The sequence below is a fragment of the Lutra lutra genome, chromosome 5, assembly GCF_902655055.1.
Source record: "Lutra lutra chromosome 5, mLutLut1.2, whole genome shotgun sequence".
In the NCBI taxonomy this organism is placed as follows: Eukaryota; Metazoa; Chordata; class Mammalia; order Carnivora; family Mustelidae; genus Lutra; species Lutra lutra.
This window is the reverse complement of record NC_062282.1, coordinates 84,333,255-84,345,448: the sequence shown is the minus strand read 5'-3', so window position 1 is coordinate 84,345,448 and position 12,194 is coordinate 84,333,255. Positions and strand designations below refer to the sequence as shown.

Here is a 12,194-nt window from a genome sequence, read left to right as displayed (position 1 = left end):
TTCAGAATGCTAACAATGCCAACAACATGATTGTTAAAAAATACTTTGCAGGGTGGGTCAGGCCTCTGCCTTCAGCTGAGGTCATGATCCCAGGGTCCTGGGATTAGGCCCCGCATCAGGCTCTCTGTTCAGTGGGGAGCCTGCTTCCCCTCTCTCTCTACTTGCCTCTCTGCCTACTTGTGATCTCTGTCTGTCAAATAAATAAATAAAATCTTTGAAAAAAAAAACTTTTTAAAATTGCTTTTTGTGGGGGGGCCTGGGTGGTACAGTTGGTTAAGTTTCCAGCTCTTGGTTTCAGCTCAAGTTGTGATCTTAGGGTTGTGGACAGGCTCTAAGCTCAGTGCACAGTCTGCTTGGGTTTCTCTTTCCCTTTCTCTGTCTATCCCCCCAATGTGCTCATATACACTCGTGTGTAAGCGCTCTCTCTCTCTCAAATAAATAAAATTTTTTAATTGCTTTTTGTCCTCAGGGTTTATCTCACTATGAATATATAGTCAAGTAACTGTGTTTTAAAGCCTTTTATGCAAACACCAGTCAATGTCTTTTCTTTTTAATTTTTAGAGATGAATTTTTTCATTTTATTTTATAACTGCCTTCACCATTTACATGGTTCCAAGACAAATTTCCAAAACAAGACATAGTCAAAGTTGTCTAGTTTCTTCTTTTCTTGTTGTAACCATCAATATTTAAATTTTAGAAATTAAAATTTTTTTTCAAGTTAATTTTAGGAATTTTTGTTCCTGTCAATAAGCAAATATTTATATGTGTTCATTGGACCTACTTGTTTATACTAACAGGGCTGACTATATATGTTTTGTTCCATTTTACTCTTCTTTTTACCTAGTACATACTGATGATCACCTCACAGTTCATATGAAGATACTCCTCCTTCCATTGTAAAGTTGCACATATGCTATTCTATGAATGTACAACTACATTTTAAGTAACTAGTCCCCTACTGATGGATATCTGGGTTGTTTCCAGTCTTTTGCTATCATAAAGAGCTTACAACTACTAGTCTTGTACATATATTTTTTTCATAGTTTGACATATACTTTTGGCATACATTCTGAGGAGGAGGATTACTGATTTAGAATAAACGTATATATAATTTTGCCAGACACTGCCAAATTTGCTTTCATGGCATTTCCATCGGCATCTAAATATCAGATCTTTTTGGAAATTATCCTAGCTTATTATGTAACTTAAAAATGGATCTAATTTTATCTTTTTTATATGGCTATCCAGTTATCTATATACCATCAATCAAAAAGTCCATATTTTCCCCACTGGCCTAAGATACTGTTTTGACATCTAAAAATTCCTTTTTGCAAGCGAGTCTGTTTCTTGTCTTTTATTCTGTTCTCTTAGTCTATCCATGTGCCAGTATCAACTGACTTGGTTATACAGACTTCATAATATTTCTTACCATCTAGTAGGGCTAGTGCTAGTACCCCCTTGTTCTTTTTCAGAATTTCTCAGGCCCTCTTTGAAATAATCACCATTGTGGAAAGTCACCATACAGATATATTCCTAAAGCAAAGAAACTTCTTAAAATATATTCCAAAGTTAGACTTCCGATTACAACAGAATCTTCTTCATTATGTTCTTATTTAAAGAGGAAAAGAAACGGACTAAGAATGACATCTCCCTATTAATAAGTGGTTAAAATTCTCAAATTCCTACTTCACTTTGAGTAGGAAAAAAAATTTAACTGCCCATTTCTAGCATAATCACGGAAATTAGAGAAGTCTACCTGCCACACTCAGGTTAGCTCTCACATTTACCTTGATTGAAGAAACAAGACATTACAAATCTGGATGAAAGTCAATGTCTTAATTTCTCTCTGTCACTAAACAGCTTTAAATAATCTGAGAAGCACAGAAATACGGACCTGACAATCCTCTCCAGCACCACCTGACTGACTCAATAAGTGTGATGCGTCAGTCTGGTTACCACTTGCATGTCCAAGACGATGCTTAACAGGAACTTTGTTAAGAACATAGGCACCCGATGTCTGCGGTTTACTCATCATCTGCACACAAAATAAGCACATATGTGGTCAAAGTTTTTAAAATGCCCAGGAATAATACAAATTCAGGGTGGTGATTACCATGGGGAAGAAAATAAGGAAATGAGAAGGGAGGGTGCTTCAATTACCCACAGGTTTTATTTTTTAAGTGGTAGATATAGAAATGATTGCCATTATCCATACTTCTATGGATATCTGAAAAATGTCATACCAAAATGCATGCATGTATGTATATATGCTCATACAGATAAAAATTTCTAATGATTTTTTCAATGTTCCCTTTCAGGGATTTGGGAGTTTTAACTAATGGTAGCTTTTAACAATAACAGAACTGGGTCTAATAGATCACAAAGGTGACAGTATCACTTTAATACACCGTGTGGCCAACATCCAGGGGAAGCACCTGCCTTTGAGCTCTAACATGAAGTGGGAGAGAGACAAAAGAAATCCAGGTTTAGGTGCAAATAAAAAGGATGATGAATGAAGACTATGTATGATAAGAACTCCTTTTTAAAAATCTGAATGCATTTAACTGAAACAAGAGAACACTAGGAAAAGGTTTATCATTATCAATATTGGAATAGCTCTACTGCATAGTAGTTTGTTCTTTCCTTCCTTCATCTAGTCATTCAAGTCTATCAAACAATATGCGTCAGGCCTTGTTTTAGGCATGGAAGACAGAATGAGTAAAACAGACAAAAATCCCCATTTCCTTGGAGCTTACATTTCAGTTCTAGAAAGTTTTAAGGGCTTTTTAAAAGAGTTTTCTAAATGGAAAAATTAAGACAGAAGAGTGGGTACAAGGATGACTGATTCTAACACAAAACGAAGCAAAAGTTATAGATCCAAAGTTGTTTGGTAGTGGACAGTTACTACATTTTAGTGTTGAGAAGAATCACTAAGCATATTTCTTTAAACATGTAGATTTATGGGCCTCATACCTGGAGACTGACACTGTAAGTTTGGGGAGATAAGGCCCAGGAATTTGTACCCAGGTAATTAACACTAGTAGAAGAACACTTATCAAACTTCACAGTTCCTAAAAATCATCTGGAGCTTGCTTAGGCACCAACCATACTGATTCTGACTGAATACGGTGGGGTGAGGTCCAAGAAAATGTAAGTCTAATAAGTTCTGAGGAGATGAGAAGCTGCTGTCTGCAGATAAAACTGAGTGCTTTAATGTAGAAGACCTAAGGACCCAAACTGAGAAACAATGATCTAGATCAGGGTGGGACTAGAGGACCTGTCATTCTCTGTGAATCAATGGATTACCTTCTGGATACCCCCATGTACTGTTGAGGGAGGAGACTGGGCCACCAGCACCTGCTGCTGATGAAGGTGCTGTGGCAGATGATGGTGCTGCTGTGACAGGTGACTAAGTGTTTGCTGTTGCTGCAGGAGTAGCTGTGTTGGAGACTGTAGTGCTGGCTGCTCGTTATTTTCTCTATGCCACAGAACTCGAATGAATCGGTTGTTTAGAACTGCTTCAGTGCTGGAAATGGCTTTCCTGGCCTCCTCATTGGTAAGATACTGGATGAGGGCTGCTTCTGGATCTCCCTTAAAAGCAACCTGTAAGAAAAAACAAAAGCATCAATAAAAAACCCCACAGAAATTAACAAACAGTTAAATTCAAGTAAACTATTGATAAATAATTCAAAAGTAGAGAAGAGGAGTGCCTGGGTGGCTCGGGTGGTTAAGCATCTGCCTTTAGCTCAGGTCATGATCCCAGAGTCCTGCGATCAAGTCCTGCATCGGGCTCCCTGCTCAGCAGAGAGCCTACTTCTCTCTCTCTCTCTGCTTCTCCTCCTGCTTGTGGTTCTCTCTCTGTCTCTCTCTGTGTCAAATAAATTTTAAAAATATTAAAAAAAAAAAAAGTAGAGAACAGCCTGCTGAAATCCACTCTGAATGCTTTCTAAATAAAGTTCTCCATCCCTCTAAAAGATAACATGCATATTTTCCAAGATTATACATAAAAGATTATTATTCACCAAATAATCCTAATAATGTTACCTAACCACTTGGGGAAAAGTTGTTAGATCCCTTCTGGATATCTTACATTCAAATAAACTCCAGAAAAAGAAACTATTTTACAATAATAAACAAAAAACCTAATAAAAACACAAAAGAAAAAAAGGTGGGTATGGGTATAATCTCAGTGTTTGGAAAACCTTTTTATGTATTCCTATAAAAGTAGAATCCATAAAGACAAAAGAATAGTAGATTCTACCACATAAAATTTTAAAATCTGTCATTCCAAATATGCCCTAAACTAAATGATGAATAGAAAAAGTATTTTTAATATATATGACAAGCTGTGGCTTAGAAAAGCACTTATTACTATAAATGCCTTCATAAAAAAACGGGCAAAGACAATAGATATATCCAAAAAAAAAAAAAAAAACTGCAAAAGATCTATACAAATTAGAAACCTATTTTAAAAAAGCAAATTAAAACAAGTATAATTTTTCACTTACAAAACTGGCTAAAAAAATTTTAGTGGATCCATATTACAGTACTGATGAGGCCTCATACAGTGCATTTAGGAGTATCAATTGGCACAACCCTTTTGAAGAACAATTTGGCAGCTCAAATAAAAAGTCTTAAAACTCCCTTTAATTCAGCAATGCATCATAAAAAAATAATGAAGGTTCAGCGACAAGGAGGCTCACCACAGCATTGTTTTTATATAAAGCAACAAAACCAGAAATTCCCAAAAATGAAGAATAGTAAATAAATTATAGCCTAATGCTAGGGACTGATTTATGACCCACCTCCCAAATTCTTACGTTGAAATCCTAAGCCCCCACAGTATAATTACATTTGGAGATAGGGCTTTTAGGAAGGAATTAAAGTTAAAAATCATAATAGTGGGGCCCTAATCAGATGGTACTGGAAGCCTTATAGAAAGAGAAAGAGATCTCTCTCCCCTTCCACAATTCAAGGACACAGCAAGAAAGTGGCCATCTGCAAAGCAGAAAGAGAATCTCTCAGGAACCAAATTGGCCAGCACCTTGATTTTGGACTTCCCCCCCAAATAAGTTTTTATTGTTTAAACCACAAAGTCTGTAATATGTGTTAATGGAAACCAGGCAAGACTCATTTACCAAACTACATTAAGCCATCTTATTTTTCTTAATGCTATAAACAATCATGACCTAGGAAACATGTAAGAGATAAAAGGTAGTCAGAGACATTTGGTATGTATTCTTAAAGTGTGTATTTTTAAAAAGAGAACATGTGTATATGTGCGTATGTGTGTTCTTCCATACAAACACTATGTCTTTTCATTAAAATATTAGTAACTGTTACTGCAAAAGTAATAAGATTGAGGTGATTTTTTTTTTACTTTTGTTTAATATATTTCCAAATCATCTATAAAACTAAACATGTACTATGTTCAGGGACCAAAAAACTGCTTTAAAAAATCTCCAAAAAAAAAATTCTTTCAAAAAGATTGGAGTTCTTTGAAATATCAAAGTTCCTAATACTATTTTTTAAACTTCATTATACAAATCACATTTTGGTTTGAGGACAACATTAACCAACAGGGGTGACTAACTGAAATGGAAAACTAATGAGGCCTTCAAGTACTCTCAATTACAGCATAACACTCAACCACAAATTCATAAATTGGAGACAGAATACAAAAGCTACTATTTATGAGATATTAGACAACATGTTCCACTGCCAAAAATTCTTAAGAGTAGAACCATCCTTAACAAATTAGTATTTCACTACAATATGAGTCATTCAATAGACAAAATTACAACCTTAGAAATTAACAAAAATCTCACCTACCTAATTAGAATACTAACAAAGCAGATTAAAAAGTCATTTGTCCAGTGATAGCACTATGAACAAAAATACATCAACTAGCCTCTGTGTCTTTCAGGAAGAAGTTGTGGATAAGAAACAAATGCATTAAAAAAAAAAATCGGCTTAACAATTTCATCATTGAAGTTGGGTTAAGGGCTATACAGTGGAGTTTAAACACTCACCAGAGATAATCACACTAATTACTGGCTCATTTAAGCAAAGTGAACGGACAAGAATATTTCAAAAATGCATAAAACCACATTAATTCTGTCACCAACCTAGCCACATTTACCTGGATGTTTACAATAGTTCCAAATTTGCTGAAGTGTTCATTGAGCTTGGTAATGTTGTTCAATTCCTGAGGGATTTTCTTGACTTCTAATTTGGTGTTTGTATACTGATTCTTTCTCAAGAATCCTGGTTTACTCTGACTGTTATTCCCTTGCCTGAAAAGAATATTAACAGATCCTGATTAATTCCCCCACCTTATGCCTAGCCACGAAAAAGGTCAACAAATAATTCAAGTTTATATGTATTAAAGCATCATCTGGAAGACATTCTTATATTCCTGGGAAATTACTTAACGTTCTTCAGTAGAAATTACTAAATAATTTTCGTATCTTCCTTGTTACATAGGAACAGAACAGGTAGAGAGAAAGAAAGAAGACTGAATGGCAACAGATCACAAAATGAAAGAGGCCCAAATGAGATTTAAAATTATATGCTAAAAAGAATCACCACAATTACCAAGGAGTCTAACGTTAAAGCAAGGAAAGAACATCATTTTTTTATGAAGTGTTTTACAGCTTCCACAAAAATACCTAAGTTTTTCTTCTTTTCTCTTCACTTCCAGTGTCTTGATAATTCTCAGTACTGGGCTAGACCTATTTGTAGCAAATACAAATTACTAGTATCTATTATTAATATTCTGTTAGCTCTTCCATTTTTTAAGATGTTCTAATGATGTCTCTGAGAACCCTAACTTTTGAGACACATAGTTTGAAACTCACTTAATGACAACTCATAGTTTGAAACTCATTGATTAATGACAACTCTTAATTTTACGAATTTACTAATGCACACAAAAATAACAAAAACACCAAGTAGATGTTACTAAGTAGCAAATTATCTTACTTTCCCAGCCAAGGTTTCTTTGTGAGCGGCCCTTCCAAACCACTTATAGCTCTTTTTCGGCTATCTGGTTCAAGAACTACTCTGGTTATGTTGCTATTAATTGAAACAGGAACTGGTGGTTCAGTCTGGATGACAATGTTAGCAGCTGTTGGAAACAAAAATTAACATTATTAACAATGCGCAATATTTGGGGGAATTTCAAATGATTAAAATATTTAGCTTAAAAGCTAAAAAAGCAAAGTGAATAGCACCCAACTACCGTTTCCTTTTCAGAAATGCTTAACAGCAAGAAAAAATTTTCAATGGCCTCCTTTTTTCTCCTCTGTTAAAAATACAATATCCAAATTTAAAAAGTCATTGGCAACTCCAATGTAAAAACGGATTCAGTCCTCCTCTCTCTGCCTGTCTATTTGTGATCTCTGTCAAATAAATAAATAAAATCTTTATTAAAAAAAAGGCGGGGGGGGGGGGGCCTGGGTGGCTCAGTGGGTTAAAGCCTCTGCCTTTGGCTCACATAATGATCCCAGGCTCTCTGCTCAGCGGGGAGCCTGCTTCCTTCTCGCTCTGCCTGCCTCTCTGCCTACTTGTGATCTCTCTCTGTCAAATAAATAAATAAAATATTTTAAATAAATAAATAAATAAATAAATAAAAACATTCAGGCAAGGATCCTCAAAGAATGCAAAAAAAAAAAAAAAATCCAGTGGAAGATTGTTAGAGAACAAGATTTCTTTTTTAGAAAAATTTTTTAAAGAATTTATTTATTTGAGAGAAAGAGAGAGAGCACGTGTGAGAGAAAGAGAGAGAGCGCACGTGCGCATAGAGCACAAGCAAGGGGGAGGGACAGAGGAGAGGGAGAAGCAGACTCCCAGCCACCTGGGTGAAGAGGGAGCTGGATGCAGGCCTGGATCCCAGGACCCTGGGATCATGACCTGAGCTGAAGGCAGACACTTAATGACTGAGCCACGCAGGGGCCCCTGGAAGCACATCATTTAGAAGAAAGAATACAAGCTTTGGAGTCAAATACCTGAATTTGAATTCCAGCAGAATTGACTGAGCCACTCAGGTACCCTGAGAGCAAGATATTTATGTGGTGCCAAAGTACCACTCCACAAATGATTACACTACAAAGGACAGATCTAATATTTATCACCTCAGGCAAGCAATCAAAGGACTTAGCACCATAAATATAGTGAAATTATTTATATTCTTATGTGATTTAACAAAACGTTGAATCACTCAGACAGGATATTACTATGGAATTATGATTTTCTTAAGTGTAGCAAGATACTATTATATAGGACTACACCTTACTCTTGGATGTAAAATAAAGGATCCAAAGTGCTCAATCTCTACAATATACTTTCGAGTAGTTGAAGGAAAAAAAGTGAAGGGAGAAGGGAAGAAGAAAGAGAAGAATGTGCATGTATACAGGCAAGCACTCACACCCAAAGGTGACTACACGTAACAAATGCTGAACCTAAGCGAAGGTATTCGGATGTTTATTTTATTTATTTTTTATAGGTTTAAAAGTTCTCAAACTCAAAAGTTGGGAGGAAAATCCAAAGCCAATACTATAAACTGGTATATTTCATTCACAACATTTACGACTAAAATACTTGGATTTTTTGGTATTTGACAGAGAGACACAGTGAGAGAGGGAACACAAGCAGGGGGAGTGGGAGATAAAGAAGCAGGCTTCCCACCAAGCAGGGAGCCTGATGCAGGGCTTAATCCCAGGACCCCAGGATCATGACCTGAGCCGAAGGCAGACGCTTAACAACTGAGCCACCCAGGCATCCCACAACTAAAATACTTAGAGAAAGTGAACTTACAATGGCCTATCTGTGGGTAGGAAGAGGTGTGTTGAATAAAAAATTAAGTAACACAAATCTATGCCTGATATAATCTCAATATTCTCCTTAACTTTATTAACTCCACCAAGGTAAAACACAGCAAAGAGTAACACGTAGGGCTAAAAAGTTAGGGTAAGAATGAGGGGTGGGAGTAGTATATACCATTTCACTGTGTGACAGGGAAATTGTGAGGCAAGTTCATTCATTTTAACATTTATTTCTTGAGCAGTTGCTAGAGCTCCAACAATTATATTAGACCTTATGTGTAAATCAGTGAATAAAGTAACTATGGTCTCTGCCCTGTTATAGCCTTTGTTTTTAGAAGGCTAATGGAGGAGATAGCAATTGTGATGGCATAAAGCATTCTAGAATTTGAGATGCCATTATATTTTCCCTAGAACACTTATGATTACCTCTTAACATTGCTCAGTGCTTTTCTTTACTGAAGTATTTTATAAGAAAAGGAAAGAGATATATAGCTAGAATTCTGATGACTTGACATGACAAACCAAGCCTGTTGTACAAAAACCACAAGACTTCTATCTGAGTGAGATTATCCATGAATTACTATACATGAATGTGCACAAAGACCAGACTACTGGCAAAAGGAAAACATGAATTTCTGAGGATATGATCTTCCCACTAATTTCAAGTAATCTGGTAATAATTTATGCATTATAGCACTGAAGGTAAAAGCACATTCTTCATTAGATACGCCTGGGTTCAAGTTCCAGTTCTGTCATTAATAGCTGTGTAACCTGGGGCAAGATCTTTAACCTCTCTAACCCTCGGTGTCTTTGTCTATAAAAAGAGAATAAATATAGTACCATTTTTCAAGGAGTTATAGGAAAGGAATAAAAGATAATAATACATATAAAAGCATTTGGCTTCATGTTGACACAAAACTGTTAGTCTGCAGTGGTAACACTGATATTAATGCACTAAAGAAAAGTTAATAAAAGCAAGATAAGAAAGAAGGTAAGAACAGGAAAATGGATAACCATATAATTAAAACAGAAAAATACTATTAGGATGGCCCATGGCCAGTCATTCAAATTCAAATTAAATATTACAAATCAAACTATACCAAGTAAGAAGAACTGGAATGTCCTTAAACTTTCTAGCCTACCCTTTTTGAGGGGAGGAGAAAGGACGACATCAACCCATATTTAAGGTAAATACTTGCATTTATCTTTATTTTATTTTTTTGCATTTAGTCTTTAAAGGTTTGCAACTATTCTTTGCAAAGGTCCGGACATAGGGTTGTAATCAGAAATACTAAAAAACATCAAATGATAATTTTACTGCAGTGTTTCATATTCTCAGTTATTAATGTGAAGCACAGCTCATAGGATACAACGTAGGCCCTTAAGTGATCAGTTCTTTGAGGGCAAGGGACCATGTCATTTCATCTTTCTTTACCTAATATTTAACACAGTGCCCAGTAAACAGGTAAACCAGCCTAAAGGTCTACAAAAATAAGAATTAAAAAATATGAATATTACTTTTATTTTAAAATAAATATATTCTAATTATAGCTTTAAAATAAAATTTGGAGATACAGTTATTCAAACACATTTATCTGATATAATTATATAGCACTCTTCAAAAAGACAATGTATACATAACATCGGACTTTAGTGAGGTCTGAATGCTATACTGAACTCCTGTGTAACAGTAGCATCAAAGTAAGTATGAGGCAGTCTCACCTCTTGGATTTGCATCCATATCTCCAGATGTTAGGCCAATCAGGTTTGGGCGCTGTGTCTGTGTTCTCGAAAAGAACTGTCTGTACTGAGATCTACCAGAACTGGTAATACTAGGAGCTTCTGGATTATAACCATCTGGTTCATATGTATCTGTGGGAAAACAAAACAATAAAACACGTAACAAATCAGAGAGAAGTTAATTTCTCATTAATAAAATAAACAACTGCAAAAAATGATATTTTTCTTCAACAAATATATGGACCTATACATACATATCTGAATTACAGTATATAGATATACCTGGTAGAAGTGAAAGAATTGAAAACACTCCTGTCCCAAAATACAGATACACAGATTCATTCTTGACTACGGAGAGAGTTCCATTTATTTACCTATTCATTTTTATCCTCTATATCAATCACCTAATCCTTAACATCAATGAACATTTTTAAGGGAAGCATGCACATACATAAACACCATATATAAAGGACTGGTTGGGTTTCCTCAGTTATCATGTCTCACCAATTTCTAGGTACTCTTTTAATTAGGGGTATAAAAACAATCTGCTAATTTGGTTATCTACACTTTAAAATGCAGATACAATAGCTGGTTTCATACAAAGAATATTTCAAATGCTTTCTTTCAAACAGCTAAATAAGTAAGATGAATTTTGTATGTCTAAAAGTAATCACGATTCTACTCCCTACCACCACATCAATGCCATCTTTATCATGTTACCTTTGTTTTCTGTAAAACTAAATACTTAATTTTTACAATTCTAATGCTAAATAATATTTTGTTAGTGTTAAAGAAATTCTAATCTCTAAACAGTATACATCCTCTTTATCCTACATAAAATCAAAGAACAGTTAAGATTAAGTGAAGACATTGGTTTTCGCTACTGTTCTTTAGAAGTTCCTGCACCTTTTTAAAAATTTTCTTAGTGGAAAAATTCTCTATGACATTCATAGGAAGTTTCAGCTACAAGGTAAGAGACATTCAGATCCTTATTAATGGCCAATCGATTCTATGATTCAAAGCAGAAGATCGGCAAATTATTATTAAAAAAAGTTTTCAGTTACCATTTGGTAGTCTTGACAGAAGATCTCCTATAGTTAAATCTCCTACAGCTGCAGATAGTTTTAAAGAAGTTACATAATCAAATGACCTTGTTCTCTAATTCCTGAGAATATACAGAACTCCTAGAAACTTCAAAGTCCTTAAGTTAGTTACGATGAACGGAGATCCAAAGGCAAAAGGAGAAATGTTAAAAACCTCATGAGACACCCACGAAGCACTCCACATAGGTCTTCAACATGTACATGTAGGTAGGAGGGAAGAGTTTTCAAGAAATCACTACGTTATACACAGCCAGTCCATACATGGAGCAGAGGGGGGAAAAAGATGTTCACCCTTGATCACCAAGAAATCAGATGTTTGTTTTTGTCTTGTTTTTAAAAAAATTAACCGAGTTTTTCTTGAAATATAAAACTGATTAGAAAACATTCAACTAGATATCCTCTTCCTATTTATTGGATTAGAAATTAGTTCAAAGAACTAGCATGACTTTTGTTCCTGAGGCACTAAAACTCAATATAGAGGACACCAGAGGTAACAGACACACAGGAGGCCTCATCATCTAGCAAC

At 35.3% G+C, this 12,194-nt stretch overlaps 1 protein-coding gene across 5 annotated transcripts in view; it reads right to left on the bottom strand.

Annotated features, from left to right (window-relative positions):
* The window catches only part of RBM27 (RNA binding motif protein 27), a 78,009-nt gene that overhangs the window by 27,933 nt on the left and 37,882 nt on the right, over positions 1-12,194 (bottom strand). For all 5 annotated transcript variants that reach the window (XM_047730046.1, XM_047730041.1, XM_047730044.1 and 2 more), the window contains 5 exons: positions 10,548-10,697; positions 6,985-7,129; positions 6,143-6,296; positions 3,307-3,603; positions 1,895-2,035 (listed from right to left, as the gene is read on the bottom strand). In XM_047730046.1, coding sequence (XP_047586002.1) covers positions 1,895-2,035; positions 3,307-3,603; positions 6,143-6,296; positions 6,985-7,129; positions 10,548-10,697 — 887 coding nt within the window. The remainder of the gene's footprint in view (positions 1-1,894; positions 2,036-3,306; positions 3,604-6,142; positions 6,297-6,984; positions 7,130-10,547; positions 10,698-12,194) is intronic.